General features: G+C 45.9%; 1 protein-coding gene across 2 annotated transcripts in view; it reads right to left on the bottom strand.

Moving 5' to 3' along the window:
* Positions 1-10,260, bottom strand: part of NIPAL3 (NIPA-like domain containing 3) — a 55,053-nt gene extending 44,793 nt beyond the window's left edge. Inside the window, exons 1-3 of one of the 2 annotated variants that reach the window (XM_010830060.1) lie at positions 10,073-10,260; positions 7,408-7,508; positions 6,404-6,736 (exon numbers count right to left, since the gene is read on the bottom strand). In XM_010830060.1, coding sequence (XP_010828362.1) covers positions 6,404-6,496 — 93 coding nt within the window. In that variant the 5' untranslated portion in view covers positions 6,497-6,736; positions 7,408-7,508; positions 10,073-10,260. The remainder of the gene's footprint in view (positions 1-6,403; positions 6,737-7,407; positions 7,509-10,072) is intronic. The other variant, XM_010830059.1, reaches the window with a different exon arrangement.
* Positions 10,261-16,543: the final 6,283 nt, after the last annotated feature.

The raw sequence follows: 16,543 nt of genomic DNA, 5'->3' as shown, positions 1-16,543 counted from the left end.
CAGGTACTGGAGTTTCAGCTTTAGCATCAGTCCTTCCAAAGAACACCCAGGGCTAATCTCCTTCAGAATGGACTGGTTGGATCTCCTTGCAGTCCAAGGGACTCTCAAGAGTCTTCTCCAACACCACAGTTCAAAAGCATCAGTTCTTCAGCGGTCAGCCTTCTTCACAATCCAACTCTCACATCCATACATGACCACTGGAAAAACCATAGCCTTGACTAGCCGGACCTTTGTTGGCAAAGTAATGTCTCTGCTTTTCAATATGCTATCTAGGTTGGTCATAACTTTTCTTCCAAGGAGTAGGTGTCTTTTAATTCAAGGCTCAGAGAAGTGAAATAAGGTGCCCAAGGTGAGGACCAGAGGATGCGAGACTAGAGGTCTGACTTCTAGTCTCTTGATGAGAATCACTCCTCTATGCTGTCTCCCACTGTGTTCTCTGAGGTTGAAGGGCTTCAAAGGTGGCAAAAAAAAAAAAGGTCCCCACCTTGTAAGTGCTACATTCCCACTGATGACACAAGCAGCTGAGGTTACTTTTAAAAGCCATTTCTACAAGCATATGAATCTCCACACCTAACAAGTGGCTACAGACAGACATGGTTAGTAACAGCAATATAACTTAATACCCTTTCATCCGAGTGTTTCAAAGGGCTTCGTCAACCCTAATTATGCCCCAAAGCCTTGTGAAGTTGTGACTGGCTCAACTTCAAGAGAATTAAAGTCAAGCAAGGAAGTTGCCAGCAGCCCAGGGGTTACACAATTTGAACACACATCTACTAGCTGCCCTCAAGTGCCCGGTGGAGGGCAATCCGGAGTGGAGATGACAACCAGCAGGGCACCTGACATTATTTATGGAGCAGTTATACGTATTATATATGTATATATGTCAGGCATGGCACTAAGGCCTTTCTACACATCACCTTTGAGCCACAAATCACCCTATGAAGTGGGTATTACTCTGAGTCCTGTTTTAGCACACAAGCTTGAAGGAGTTTAGCAATGACCAAAGGAAGACTCAGAGAAGTTGACATTAAGTTCCTCCTCCAAACCTCAGCACTGGAATCTGAAATAGTATCCAGGTCTGCTGGCAGGGAGGGAAGAGGACAGGGCCAGGGCCTTCATCTCTGAACACCAATAAGAGCTTTCTCCACCCATCGGGCTCTGCTTTTGGCTGAAGAACCACCCCAGGGGTTTTCACTGAAGTTATTCAAAGTGTTAAGTGCCCTTAAGTACATCTGAATGGCTAACCCAGAACAGGGATTTGACCCTGGGATCAGTGATTCTGTGTGTTATGAAAACAAAAGGTGAGGACTGAAACCCCGGTGCTCCCACCAAGGCGCAGGTTCCAGCCAAGGCTCCAATAGACCCAAAGGCGAAGAGGAAGGACCAGCAAACCCACAGTCTTCTTCCTCTCTGCTTCAGCTTACCAATACAGACTTTGCAGACCAGCAGACCTGGATTGGGGTTACTGCCTCTGTCACTGACGGCTGTGTGACTTCAAAAGAATTGCCTTAACTCTCTGAGCCTCAGCATCCCCTCTGAAAAATGGAGCTGACTATACACTCTTAGGAATGTCACGTTATAAGGCACATGCTTAAACACCACTCGACAGGTAATAAATATTAAAACAATTCTAGCTGCTGCTATTATTATTTTTATAATTTTCATTTTTTATCATTATTATGATTAGCAACACCTCTAAGGACCCTTCTGGCCCTGATATGCTCTGATCCAAGAATTGATCTTTCACCAGCTATAACTGAAAGAAAAGAAACTATTCTCAGAAAAGCAGCCAAAGGTCACAGGGGCACGATACCCTGGATATTGGTATCAGTGTGAAACCTCAACTCAGATCTCCTGTTTTAATGTCTTCTTCACATCTGCCAACAAGAGTCTCTATTTAAATTCTGTAAGTCCCCTACCTACAAGTGCATTCAAAAGTCTAATTCATTTGTAAGTCCAACAAAGTGAGCCTGGGTACCCAGTTAACACAATCGGCTATATAGTACTGTATTGTAACAGGTTTATGAAACTTTTCATACAGATAGTACGTAAAAAACTAACAAACATAAAAAATAAAGAAAACATCTTTAACCTTACAGCACAGTACCTTGAGGAGTCCAGTAGGACAATACAACAGCTGGCACCCAGGGGCATGCTTGCAGCTTTGAAAGTTCACAACTGAAGGTTCGTACAGAGGGGACTTACCGTACTATGCTGACAAGACTGTCATTGCCTGCTATTTAAGCTGACTTCCCATAGTCCCTTGAACTTAAAAGGCTAACAGTTAAGTATAAACTGCATTCTGGCTTGCTCTGAGGGTTGGAAGTGTGAACGTGTTAATCTCTCAGTCATGTCCAACTCTTTGGACCCCATGGACTATAGCGCACCAGGCTCTTTTGTCCGTGGAATTCTCCAGGCCATTATACTGGAGTGGGCTGCCATTCCCTTCTCCAGAGGATCTTCCTTATCCAGGAGTCGAACCCAGGTCTCCCTCATTGCAGGTGGATTCTTTACTGTCTGAGTCATTCACATTCAAATGCAATGGACGCAGCAGACCGGCTAACAGTCTCTGCAGCACCTGTGACCTGGCCTCAAGCCACCTCCCTGACGTTTACCTTCCCCAGCAAGTGAGGCATTACCTTCTCCACTGCCATTTCGACACTTACTAAACAGTATCAGGGAGAGAAGGGGCCTCATGCAGTGCCTGGCACAACATCAGCAGGAGGAAGTGTGTGTGTGAAAGTCATTCAGTCGTGTCCGACTCTTTGCGACCACATGGACTGTAGTCCTCCAGGCTCCTCTCTGTCCATGGAATTCTCCAGGCAAGAATACTGGAGTGGGCAGCTTTTCCCTTCTCCAGGGGATCTTCCTGACCCAGGAATCAAACCAGGGTCTCCTGCATTATAGGCAGATTCTTTACCAGCTGAGCTACAAGGGAAACCCAAGAATACTGGAGTGGGTAGCCTATCCCTTCTCCAGCAGATCTTCCCAACCTAGAAATCAAACCGGGGTCTCCTGCATTGCAGGCAGATTCTTTACCAGCTGAGCCACCAGGGAAGCCCAGGCAGCAGGAAGTGGTGGATAAAACTAAGGGCTCTGGCAGCACACAGACTTGATTCAAATCCCAGTTTTACAACCAAGTAACTGTGTGGTCTTGGGCCAGTTAACTAATCTCTGTGTGCCAGTTTCCTCATTTGTAAAATGCAGAAATACAAGTACCTACCTTGTACCTAGTCTTAGAGAATGAACAGTCCGTTATAGCAAACACAAGTAATGTTAGCTGCTGTTGTTATGATGACCATAGTAACTGTGAATTGGTTATAAAAGTATAAAGGACCTATTATTCCCGCCAGGAAGACTGACACAGGCTTCATGGATAAGGCGGTATTTGAACTGGAGGTGGAAGGGCGGGCAGGATTTCCACAGGAAGAAAACAGGGAGCGGTGCAGGCGGTTTCCAGTTTCCTAATCTGTAAATTCAGGTCATTCTCATAACCACCCTATGCTATGCTATGCTAAGTCGCTTCAGTCGTGTCCGACTCTGTGCGACCCCATAGACTGCAGCCCACCAGGCTCCCCCGTCCCTGGGATTCTCCAGGCAAGAACACTGGAGTGGGTTGCCATTTCCTTCTCCAATGCATGAAAGTGGAAAGTGAAAGTGAAGTCGCCTAGTCGTGTTCAACTCTTAGCGACCCCATGGGCTGCAGCCCACCAGGCTCCTCCATCCATGGGATTTTCTAGACAAGAGTACTGGAGTGGGGTGCCATTGCCTTCTCTGAACCACCCTATAGGATGAACTTAATACGGACGTGCAAAGGAATTACATGACTTTCCCCAAGCTATCATACCACAAGAGCTTCCCTGGTGGCTCAGACGGTAAAGAATCTGCCTTCAATGCAGGAGACCTGGGTTTGATCCCTGGGTTGGGAAGATCCCCTGGAGGAGGGCATGGCAACCCACTCCAGTATTCTTGCCTGGAGAATCCGATGGACAGAGGAGCCTAGCAGGCTGCAGTCCATGGGGTTGCAAAGAGTCAGACATGACTGAGCAACTAATCACACACATATAATACCACAAACTGACAGAACTGGGGCTAGAAGCCAGGTCTCCCAGATTTCAAAGGCCGTGCTCTTAACACCCTACTGGATCTCTCTTTTTGTGCCAAATTCTGTCTGGAAGGGTAGTTACTTATGGAAATGTTTACCCGCCTCCCTCCTAGACTCCTTTAGGGAAGAGCCATCTCAATGACCTATATAGCTCCTGTCCTACTCAGCACAGGCATGCATATAGCTATGCATATAGTTCAGATGAAATTCCTACTTGCTAAACAGAAGAAACTGAGGTCCAACTCTTGCAGTTTGAGGTAAAGCTTCCAGAGTCAGAGACCCTCAGGGATGCTAGTCATCAGCAGTTCAGCCTGCTGGTCTCTTTCACAGACCACCCTCCCTCAACAATCAGAATCCATTCTCTGCTGGGGTGGACGAGGACGGGGCTGAAACTCAGGGCACATGCTTGTTTCTGAGGTCATCCTGCTGATCAAGGTGCACTTGTGTCCTCTTAAGGGTTTCCCCAAAGGTAAGAGAGGACACTGGAGCAGCCCACCCAGCCTCAAGCCCACAGCAAGCAAAAATCCTGTTTGCTGGAGGACTCCACCCCCAGCCACTACTGATTGGATCAATGTAGACACCTGACCCAAGCTGGGCCAATCAGATCCTCCCTCCTTTGAAGGTGGGTTGAAGAGTTCTAGTACCTTTCAAGGAGAAGGCAATGGCAACCCACTCCAGCACTCTTGCCTGGAAAATCCCATGGACGGAGGAGCCTGGTAGGCTGCAGTCCATGGGGTCGCTAAGAGTCAGACACGACAGCGACTTCACTTTCACTTTTCACTTCCATGCATTGGAGACAGAAATGGCAACCCACTCCAGTGTTCTTGCCTGGAGAATCCCAGGGATGGCGGGGCCTGGTGGGCTGCCGTCTATGGGGGTCGCACAGAGTTGGACACGACTGAAGCGACTTAGCAGCAGCAGCAGTACCTTTCAAGCCTCACTGCCGTTCCTGCCCTTGGATTCTATGAGCTACCATGTAGCCTTATATTAATTTTTCCTTTTGCTTAAACTTCTCTGAAATGGACTTTTATTTCTTGCGACCAAAAGAGCCTGAACAAAATCAAGGAAGAAAGAGCAAGCTTCCCCTTAGAAACCTCTTTCCCTACCCCCAGGTGGAATTAACTACTCCTTCCTCTGCTCTGTGCATCTTCACCTGTTGCTGTTTGTAACCATGAGACATTTCTGAGTCAAGCAGTGAGTCAAACCCGTCCCGCATGCCTAGCGCTGGGCTAGGTGCTTTTTCGTTGATTTATGCAGCCCTAAAGGAATGAAGGGTGGAGGGAGGTATTACTACCGTCATCCTACCCATAAGAGAAGCTCTGAGGGTTAGTTAAGCCTAAGGTTACTGAGGTGGGAGCAGGTAGGGATTTGAAGACTGATCTTCTTTCCTTTATCCCCGCTCCCCCCACCCTTTTAGGTCAGTTCATCACCCTTTGTTCACATGCCTGTCTGACACCTCAATTCTTAAGCTTTTTGGGAGGGTCACTACGACTTATTTATCTTTGTTCTGGCAGGAAGATATTTCTGTAATAAATAACTGAATTGAGGATAAAAATGAAAACTTATTAGACACCTCATCAGGGAGCGTGTTCTATGTCTTCTTAGATTCTGTGTTTGTCTATTTGGCATCCATTCACCACAAGGCTAATTATATGAACTCTACTTTCTTGTTTTCTGTATTTTTGATGCTCTGGCATTTGTGACCTTGCTACGTGGGGAGAAACTGCCTCTCTCAGAGTTACCCAATTCTTAGAGATAGCAAAGGGGCATGCACTCAGGGATGTTCACGGTAGCATCTGCAGTCACCCCAGATTAGAAACAATCTAATCAGCCAACAATAGGAGGCTCTGTCCCACGGACTTTGATACAGCAGCTCAACAGATTGGGCAATCATTCAGAAAGCACACTTCCAACCACCACTCAGTGACATAGGGAAATAGTCCATCAACAAAGTTAAGGAAAACAACCAAGATATAAAACTCTCCAACCCCAAATTTGGAATACTGGAAAAAGACAGGAAGGAAATTTACAGAAACAGGAACAAAGGTTGTCTCCAAGTAACGGAGCTGGTGATTTTTTTAAGTCAAACCTTCTTAGGGGGAATGAATTCCTTTTTATGTATTTCAATGAACATTTCTTTAGATTACACATTCTCTTGTACGCATGGAGGGGCTGCCTGTTTCTGTCAGTGATAAGCACGCAGACCCTGGATGTATCTGTTAGCCAATACTTCCCCGTGTGACTGTCTCATAAGAAAAATATAAAATCCCCAACCTAAAAAATAATAAAAGCTCTTGCCTTGTAGGAGAAGGAAGCCTCTCTCACGGGGTTGGCACTGCTTGTGGGCAGGAGCTGCTGGAGCTGCAGGGCTGCACCGTGAGCTCCGTCCATGGCGGGCTAAGGGCACAGACCAGCTGGCCTGGATCCGTAGCTGGAGGTGCTGCTAAGCCATCTTTCCCGGCGGGGTTCACCTCCTTCCACCAGCCATCGCCTTCTCACGTGGAAAGAGTACTTCAAGGCTCTTTTGGCCAATTTACAGCCTTTTCCTCATCTTCACTCAGAGACGTGCCAGTTTCTAGGTTTCTTCTCAGGCAGGCAGACGGGGACGCGTTTCCTGATTCTCGTGGTGCCCTAGCAGGAGGGGAAGAACATTAAAAATGCATGTACAATGAAACATTGAGCCGGATTTGTTACCTGAGAAAAGATTGCTATTAGGATGAAACACAAACTGCCATGAGAAGTGAGGCCATTTAAAAAATTACATTGTGCCTCTGGCCAGTTAGTAAAGATATGGCTCACCTACCTCAAAATCATTTCCCCAGTCCTTTAAAATCCCCTTTCCTCTTCTTCACTTCCTTCTTTCCATCATACGTGTGTGTGTGTGTGTGTTAGTTGCTCAGTCATGTCCGACTCTTTCCAGCCCCATGGACTGTAGCCCACCAGGTGCCTCTGTCCATGGAATTCTCCAGGCAAGAATACTGGAGTGGGTTGCCATTTCCTTCTTCAGGGTATCTTCCTGACCTAGGGATCAAACCGGAGTCTCCTGCATTGCAGGCAGATTCTTCACCATCTAAGCCACAAGGGAAGCCCTCCTTCCATCATATCCTAATTTAAATGCTACCTTTCCATAGGTTCCCCTACATAAGAAGAACATTGCCTGTACCGACTTCTCTAGGACTCCAAAAAGAAAGAAAGAAGAAAAAAATTCCTCTGCCATAAAAAACAACAAACCATCTGCATTCTTACTTAGGAAAGAAGGAATGAGAAGAAAAGTTATCTCCATGGAAGATGGACAAACTGACCTGCTCCTGAGGGTCTGCCTAGGGTGATATAACATTGGACCAGGAGGCGGAAGACCTAAGGGACCAGATCATTTTGCCTCTGGGAGTCTCAGCTGTAAAACCTGTAGAACAGGGGTAATAATATGGCCTTAAGTAAAACCAGCAATGATGGAAATGCTCATTAACTTCATTGGACTGACATTTTCAGGGCATCTCAAGCCTTTCTACCAAATAGAGAAGAAAGAGAAAGTACACCCCTAGTGTTTTGGGGAGCATGGTCAAAACACCTACCACAAGTGCTAAGGGTTTCTTTGAGGTTCATGTTAAAAAAAAATAAGCATACAAATGAGTATTATACTTGCAAAGCCTGTTATATTAATATAAAAATATTTTACATTACTTTTGACCTGTTGTGTGCTTACCTGTTTTACCTTGGCCAAGTCATTTAACTTTTCAGCAAGTTTCCCCTGCTATGAAATATGGATATTCCATATCCATGTGTTGTTGTGAGAATTTGGTGAAATAATGCATACAAAATGCATGTACAGCAAATGGTCAATGAATATATTAATTTTATTCTTACCAATTTATTTAATTTACCTACAAATATACCTTTCTTTGTCTCAAGCAACAAATATTTGAGGGTTTATTACATTCCAAACAGACAAAGTTTCTGACATGCTTCAAGGCATCAGAAAGATGCCTCCTACGGCTACCCACTCCAGTATCCTTGCCTGGAAAATCCCATGGGCAGAGGAGCCTGTTGGGCTACAGTCCATGGGGTTGCAAAGAGTTGGGCATGACTTAGTGACTAAACCGCCACCATCCTACCAGTAGCCTCCAGTTCCTTCTGTTATCTAGCCCCAGGCCCAGGAATTCTGGCTCCTGGTGTGAATAGCACAGTCCTATGATATAGGACTAACACTGCATTCAGTGTCTAGGAGACATCAGATGCAGGGCTCAAGCCAAGGGCAGCACAAAGACCATTTAACCCAGGCTCACTTTGTCAAAGAGCCTCAAAGTTAAATGACTGCTGCTACCTCTAGATGAGGTTATATAATCAGTATATATATATATACCTGAAATATACTTATCAGACAAGCTTGTAACTCAAATCCCATAACCAGAAGTCCCTGACTGTAAAGCCCTATGAATGTTTGTAATCTTGTGAAAAGCATAATTATTCTTCACTATACTTTTATGCCTTAGAAAAGAAGAGTGGCTCCTTCAACCTCTGAGACACTCCTAGAGGCTTTCAGCCTGGAGGTGAAGGGGCACTGAAGCAAAAATTCCTGGAAGCTGTTTGCTGAATCCCCTGTTTGATTGCTGCCTCCCAAGACCTAGCCTAGAGCCTGGCATGGGGACCTCCATACACACCTACTGACTGGCTCTAGACAGGCCAGTGAAGCACCCGGTACACCTTGGCTGCTTCACAGTGGAGAAGGGAATGGCTTACTCAAGGCCCCACCCACCGCAACTCCAGAGATAAAACCCATAGAGCCAGCCCCACCCACAGCACGTCAGAGAAGCCACAGGATGTGCCAAGGCAGCGATGGGAATCCAGACCACCTAACCTTCTTCAGATCAGCTGGTTTCTCCAGGTGGGTTCTGTATTTGCTTTCCTTTGTGGTGGCTGTGGTTGCTCTCATTTAATTATCTTTTAAAAAGCAGCTTCCCTCTCTGCCTCAGGAACCCCCAGGCCTCTGAGGCACCAGGGCCCACAAACATAGAAAACTCCCCCTTCAGCTAGGTAGCATTTTGGACAGAAAGCCTTGGAGGAATTCTGTGCAAGCTGTCTTCCCTTTTAAGGCACACATTCTTGGCCTAATGACTTTCTTTTCCAGACTGCAAAACACTTTTCCAGGTCTAACATATGCCCCAGAGGCAAGAAAACCAACTCTGTGTTGCTCACCACCCCTTAAGTTTGAGGCCCACACAGCTATCCGTGAGCACAGGGGTCACTGACTCAAAAAGGGAAAGATAAATCCACTAAGGGATGACTTTCACTCCACCCCCTAGTCCTCATCTGAGAATTATTTCATCAGCCCACAAAGTAGGTTTCCTAGATTAGAGAACCAGCGGTCTTGGCTGCTAAGAGTAAGGTCTGTATTAGAATTTGGCTCTCTCTAAAGAAATAATTCAAACACGCCCTTTCCCATCACCTGCCGGTTCAGCTTCTGGTTGCTGAGTGCCAGTTACAGGGTAAGCGCTTTTCCTTTCTTGGGCTTTGGCTCACGAAAGGGTTACACTCTTCAGTCCCCACCCAATGCGCTGGAAACGACTTCCAGTGACCAGCACGGACCAGGAATTCGTCCCCCACCCCCACCCCAGCCCTCGTCATCCACCTGCTAACTCCACTATCTGCTATCCCTTGGAAGCCCGAGCCGGTGTGTCCAGGCACAATTGTGACGAAGTCACCCCATTTCACTTCCTGATTTGGTCAAACCTGGCATCGCCTTTATTAAGGCAAACCCATGGCCCTCTCCTTGATGCGAAAATGAAAAAAAGAAAAAGAAAAGCAGCATTCTGAGCCAACGAGACCCAAACTGACAAGGCTGGTGACAGCAAGAAGGAAGATGTGTATACTGGGGACGTCAAGGGTCACAAACGCCTTGGCTTTTCCTGAAACCGAAGGCTGAATTCAACCCCATCCCCACCCCGGCCTTAAGTCTAAATCACTACTCACCGGCGGCGTTTCCGCTAAGGCCCACCGATCAGAGGTTTCCGAGACACGACTTGGACTCCTCGAGCAAGCCGGAGGCACAGCCCTCCTAAATTCCTTCCCCGACTCAAGAGATGCAGAGCGGCTGCCGTGTTGTGCTTTCCAAAGGCGCGATTCGATTTGCCAGGCCGCCTGTCAGTCGAAAGCTGACGGGCATCAGGCGCCCGCGAGTGGCTTCGAGGAGGAGGCGGGCGGGACAGCCCTCGGGCATTGATTGGCTGGACCGTGGAGCTCGTTGGACGCGTAGGGGGCGAGCCCTGGGGAAGTGGTGCTCCACTGGAGCGCCGAGCTCACCTGGCGAGGGGCCCCTCTAGCGGCCACGTCGGGCTGGGTCTGGAAGGCTCCGGGTGACTTGCTCACTGCATCTGCCCTTATAGATGGGCAGCCTGCCCGGGTGTCCTCCCCCCGCTTTTACCCTCGGAGCCCTCTCCCGGGCTTTGCTCGTGCTGTTCCCCGACCCCACAATCTCACCAGGCATTCAAATCCTACACATCCTTCAAGGCCCGGTTCCCCCTGCCACCAAAGCCCCGAGGCCATAAAAAAAATCTCTCCTTGCCTGTCCTCCTGGAACACCTGTTGGCAGCACAATATACCCTCCCGGTAACATCTGCGTCTCAGTTCAGTTCAGTCGTGTCCAACTCTTTGCCACCCCATGGACTGCAGCACGCAAGGCTTCCCTGTACATCACCAGCTCCCGGAGCCTGTTCAAACTCATGTCCATTGAGTCGGTGATGCCATCCGACCATCTCATCTTCTGTCGTCCCTTTCTCCTCCCGCCTTCGATCTTTCCCAGCATCACGGTCTTTTCAAATGAGTCAGTTCTCATCAGGTGGCCAAAGGATTGGAGCTTCAGCTTCAGCATCAGTCCTTCCAATGGCAATACTTAAAAGTCCTCCCATAAGCCTAGCACTTGATGAATGCTTCCGTAATGTACCACTGTAATAGTCCTAACTGCTTCAAGGATATATTGAACAAAATATCCTTGTTATTGAACTGATATATTGTTCACTATATTGAATGACAGTCTAGCCAATATTTTATAAGAACTATAATGGAGTATAACCTTTAAAAATCGTGAATCACTATACTGCACACCTGTAACATACAGCAACTATCCTTCAACTAAAAATTAATTTTTTGAAAAATAAAATGTATTTTTAAAAATAATTAACAGGTGCAGGGAGCTTCGCTTTTTCACATTTCATTCCAGATCCTCCCAACAACCCACTGAGTGAGACATTGGGCTCACGCCTGTTTTACAGATGAAGACATGATATTTGGACAGAGACCTCAACCGTGAGAAAGAGGCAGTTGTGGTGCAGACCCCGACACCGAGTGAGCTCAGAGAGAACACCAGTCAGCGGAAGGAGGTTGACAGAATTGTAGCAGCTGCCCGAAGGACAGCGTGGCAGGCGCGAGATTTTTCTGGGAGCGTGGGAAGGAGGAGCTGAGATCACAGGGCCGGGCCAGGGACATGAAGATGTTTGGATTTCACCCTAAGTTTAAAGGGGAGCCCTTGGAGGGTTCTAAGTGGGGGAGTGACAAGATCACTGATTGCCCACGGACCTGGGCAACTCCATGGCTGTCCTTGTATGTTGTTGCCCATTATGTCTTTTTTCTTTGACTATCATAAAGAGGGCTTCAATTAATGTTAGTTCTTTTAGGTTTATTCCTTGAAGCAGGGTTTCTGGGTGGGCAAAATTCTAAAGCTTTGCGCCTATCACGAGATTTAGAAGGTTGTCTAGATAAACCCGTATTAAGTTTCCACGCCCATCCTGACGTAGTTAACCTGAACCCCCAAATTCTGGCCGCTTCCCAGCGGTTTTTGAAATTCCTCTGATCATTGGCCAACAACTTTTCACGCTAAAGAAACGGAGGATACCATTGGCTCGAGTTCATCAGGAAGCGGGCAGAAGATGGAAGCTAGAACGCTAGGCTTGTGGTTGCCATAGCGACAAGGAGGCCGGCCAACCAGATACAGCCCAGGGGGACAGACGAGGTAGGAAGCCGTCCCTTTCGAGGGACGAATACTGGGGTCGTGGGGAGGAGGACCCGGCGCACAGCATTAGACGCCGACTGAGACCCGCGCCTGCCTCGTGCGTAATTCCGATACCAAGCTAGGTGGTACCGTGAGAACCTGAAAACCCACTGTTGGAAGTTCCCCTCCCTGGAGTGTGCCCTCAGAGTCCCCACCTGAAAAGTGGCAATAATAACCAGGGCGTGCCTTCCCCGTGGATCTCCGGTGAGGGGCGTAGGCTACTGATTCACCCACCTCGGTCCAGGCGAGTGTACAAACATTTGGGGGCATCTGGCGGCAGGTGGACAGCAAATAGCTAAGTTCTAATCCCAGGCCCACTTCCATCTATCTCCTCGGGTGTCCCTCCTCCTTGCTGGGCGCCTTGGTTTACTCATCTGTAAAACGAAAGGGTGTGATTAGAATCTAGAGATGACTGGTGGTGGTGGTGGTTTAGTGGCTAAGTCATGTCCAACTCTTGTGACCCCATGGACTGTAGCCTGCCAGGCTCCTCTGTCTATTGAATCCTCCAGGCAAGAATACAGGAGTGGGTTGCCATTTCCTTCTCCAAGGGATCTTCCGGACCCAGGAATTGAACCTGGACACTAGCCAGCTCCAAATGTTTCTTCCAGCTCTTACAAACACTTTTCTCAGCTAAAGAAAAATATCAAATGGATTATTTACCTGAGAGTGCTTAGAAAAATGTAAAATATTTCCAAGATGCACTATAGCATTATAACTGAATCAATAAAAACCTCATATAGTCAAAACTGCTCATGTAAACCCCATACAATTACATAAAAGGTAACAATACGTGATATATTAGTATATATTGGTATACTTGTACCAATATATACTAATAATATATATTGTATATACTTGTAGTTTACATTGGTATACTTATACAGTAATATACACATTTAAATGTATGAAATACGTAGTGTGAAGTGAAGTAGCTCAGTCATGTTCGACTCTTTGTGACCCCATGGACTGTAACCTACCACGTTCCTCCGTCCATGGGATTTTCCAGGCAAGAGTACAGGAGTGGGTTGCCATTTCCTTCTCCAGAGGATCTTCCCGACCCAGGGATCAAACCCAGGTTTCCCGTACTGTAGGCAGACGCTTTACCATCTGAACCACCAGGGAAGCCTGAAATATGTAATACTATAAGATAAACGGGGCTTCCCTAGTGGCTCAGACAGAAAGGTTTTTTTTTAAACAGAGATGATAGAATTAAAACATGCCTATAGTTGTAGTCATGTGAGTTAAATCTTTAAAGAATGTAGCCCCTGATGGAAAGAGTTGTATTATGAGTACATCTGTATTCATTCTAGATGAAGAAGTGAAGTGAAAGTCGCTCAGTCTTGTCCGACTCTTTATGACCCCATGGGCTATACGGTCCATGGAATTCTCCAGGCCAGAATACTGGAGTGGGTAGCCTTTCCCTTCTTCAGGAGATCTTCCCAACCCAGGCATCGAACCCAGGTCTCCCGCATTGGAGGCAGATTCTTTGCCAGCTGAGCCACAAGGGAAGCCCATTCATTCCAGATAAAATGTGTCTATTCCTAGTATTCATCTGTTCATTCAAGCCACAAATATTTATTGATCAATTGCTGTGTGCCAGGAAACAGTCTGGGGATTCAGTGATGAATGTCTTATTGATGAAGATCATAAACAAAAAATATTTTATATATTGTATATAAAATATAATGTGGGTAGTGAAAAGTGCTTTGAGAAAAGTAAAACAGAGTCAGATGGGGCTAGAGAGACATGGGTGGTGCTTCCCAAGAGAGAGAGGCCAAGGAAGTCATCCCAAAGGCAGTTTGAGGACAGGCCCAGATGAATCTGGCGACAGGGTAAGATGGTGCCCAGTATAGCGAAGGGAGGAATCCCCATGTCACAAGTGTTTCGCAGAAGCTGAAGAGGTCCCTTGTGGAGAAGATGATTAGTTTTTAGGAGATAGGTTATGACTGCTGCCTTCAAATATCTGAAGAATAGTCACGCAGAACAGTGTCTTTTAACCTTTCTGACTGTGATCCATGGTAAGAAATGTATTTTATATTGTGACCCAGCATACATGCATATTCACGTAACAGAAACTTCACAAGAGACCGTTAAGCTGTGACCTACATTTCAGAACTTACCAGTGTGGAAGAGGAGTGAAGCTTATTCTGAGCTCATTCAGGCAGGAACTTCCTAGCAATTAGAACTCTTTTAACAGTGAACTGCCTCAGGAATTTTCAAACTGAGTTCTGGGGAACCCCAGCATCCTGGGAAAATTACATTTTGAAAACGCTATGCAATGTCCTAGTTTTTATGAGACCAATCATACACACTCAGGGGTGATCAATGTCAACATTCAGCATGCTAACATTTAATGTGTGCTGCTTTAGAGATTATTAGAGTGGTTCAGAGTAAGCAGAAGTCGGACTTCCGGGTTCAAAGTCTGATTCTACCTCTTGTGGTATGACCCTGAGTAAGTCACATAACCCCTCCCTCTGACCATCAGTTTTCTTATCTGTAAATGGGGATAATACCTCACTGGATTATTTGAAGGATTGTATAAAATATTCTATAAAGGCATCTAGGAGTGTTAGGGCTCAAGAAATGATAGCTATTATTTTAAACTGTTAATATATTATCAATGTGCCTATATTAAAACCTAATGTTAATAAAAGCCTACTGTAGGCCAGGCAGCATTAACTACTTCTTGTGGTTATCATATTTAATTATCACAAGCATCTTAAGAAGAAGGTACTGTTACCAATTTCAGTTTATCGAGGAGAAAATGAATCAAAAGGTCAAGTGATTCATCCAAAATTAGAACTATTAAGTGGCAGAATCCAGGACTGTTAACCTTGAACACAGGAATGGATACTCTTGATCATTGCACTGGCCCTCACCTGAGAACTGCTTGATCATATGCTGTTGATTAGGAAGGTGATATGTCTTCATTGCTCTTTCTTAGATTCCAGGCCCATGACATCCTGTCATGAACAGTTACACAAGCAAGTGCACCAGTGAGGCACACCTGGGCAGTGCTCCATCCACACCTGGGCTGCGCCTTCTCTCATCCTGGCTTCACAGGTATGCAGTAAGGAGGCTGGAAAGCATTAGTAATAGTGCTGTCTTTGGGTGGTAGGAATGGATTGTTTTTTAAATCTTTTAAACTTCTTATCTTTCCAAAAACTGGACAATAGGCACATATCACCATTGTCATAGGAAGGTTTAATTTTTTCTAATCACCCACAATTCTAGCACACTAATGCCTTAAAAAAAATTACAGCTTTATTGCAGCCAGGGAAGTAGATGGTTCTTACCAAGACAACAATAGTGTATTGAAAGGTAATAAGTGAATGCTGCTAAGTCACTTCAGTCGTGTCCAACTCTGTGCGACCCCATAGACGGCAGCCCACCAGGCTCCCCAGTCTGTGGGATTCTCCAGGCAAGAACACTGGAGTGGGTTGCCATTTCCTTCTCCAATGCATGAAAGTGAAAAGTGAAAGTGAAGTCACTCAGTTGTGTCCGACCCTCAGCGACCCCATGGACTGCAGCCTTCCATCCTCCTCCATCCATGGGATTTTCCAGGCAAGAGGACTGGAGTGGGGTGCCAGTGCCTTCTCTGAATAAGTGAATAGTGGCTGCTTTTATAGTCCCTAAAAGAGATTCTGATACTGAAGCAGTGATTGTGCTGTGATCAATACTGACTTATTTCTGTTGTTTTAAATTTCTTTGACTGTTTTGCCAATAATTATATTAAATAGTTAGTATAGATTGTCAACCGAAAAGGATTGAGAATTGCTGCTGTGAGGGCGATGGAATAAAGTGAAGAATAAATATTGAAGGACCAAAGAATTGGTAGAGTATAACATCATTTATTCTATCCTTCATTAGTATTTACAAATGATATAAATTACTTAGGGGTAAAAAAAAGATGAACAAAATAAAACTCAAGTCTGTTTATGAAAGATTAACTGTATGCAAATTTAATTATGCTCCTGCCGTTAACGACTAAAAACAGACAAATACATGAAGCATGATTTTTAGACACTGAACAACAGAGACCCCAGTTCTGTAATCCCTGAGAAGAAAAAAAACAAGGTGAGCCCCATAACTGCTCCAGCTAATGCTGAAGAGAGTTTCTAGGCCACGGTTCAGGGAGAGGGAAACCCACACAAAGTCCAGCTATTTGAGTTGGGGAGATAGAAGTCAGGATTCAGGGAGAACAAAGAGGCTGGAATTTACAGGTAATGGACGGACCTGCACAGAAAAAGTTCAGAAATAGGAAGAGAAATAATGGACACATGCATGCGAAGAACCTAAGACTGGGGAAAGAGCCACCGAAAGCAGCATAAGGCCCAGCAATTGTACATATGCGTATCTCTACTCTTTCATATCTCCTTCCACTTAGGTCACCACAG

Source organism: Bison bison, unplaced genomic scaffold (assembly GCF_000754665.1).
Source record: "Bison bison bison isolate TAMUID 2011002044 unplaced genomic scaffold, Bison_UMD1.0 scf7180017864516, whole genome shotgun sequence".
In the NCBI taxonomy this organism is placed as follows: domain Eukaryota; kingdom Metazoa; phylum Chordata; class Mammalia; order Artiodactyla; family Bovidae; genus Bison; species Bison bison.
This window is presented reverse-complemented; position numbering and strand designations above follow the sequence as displayed.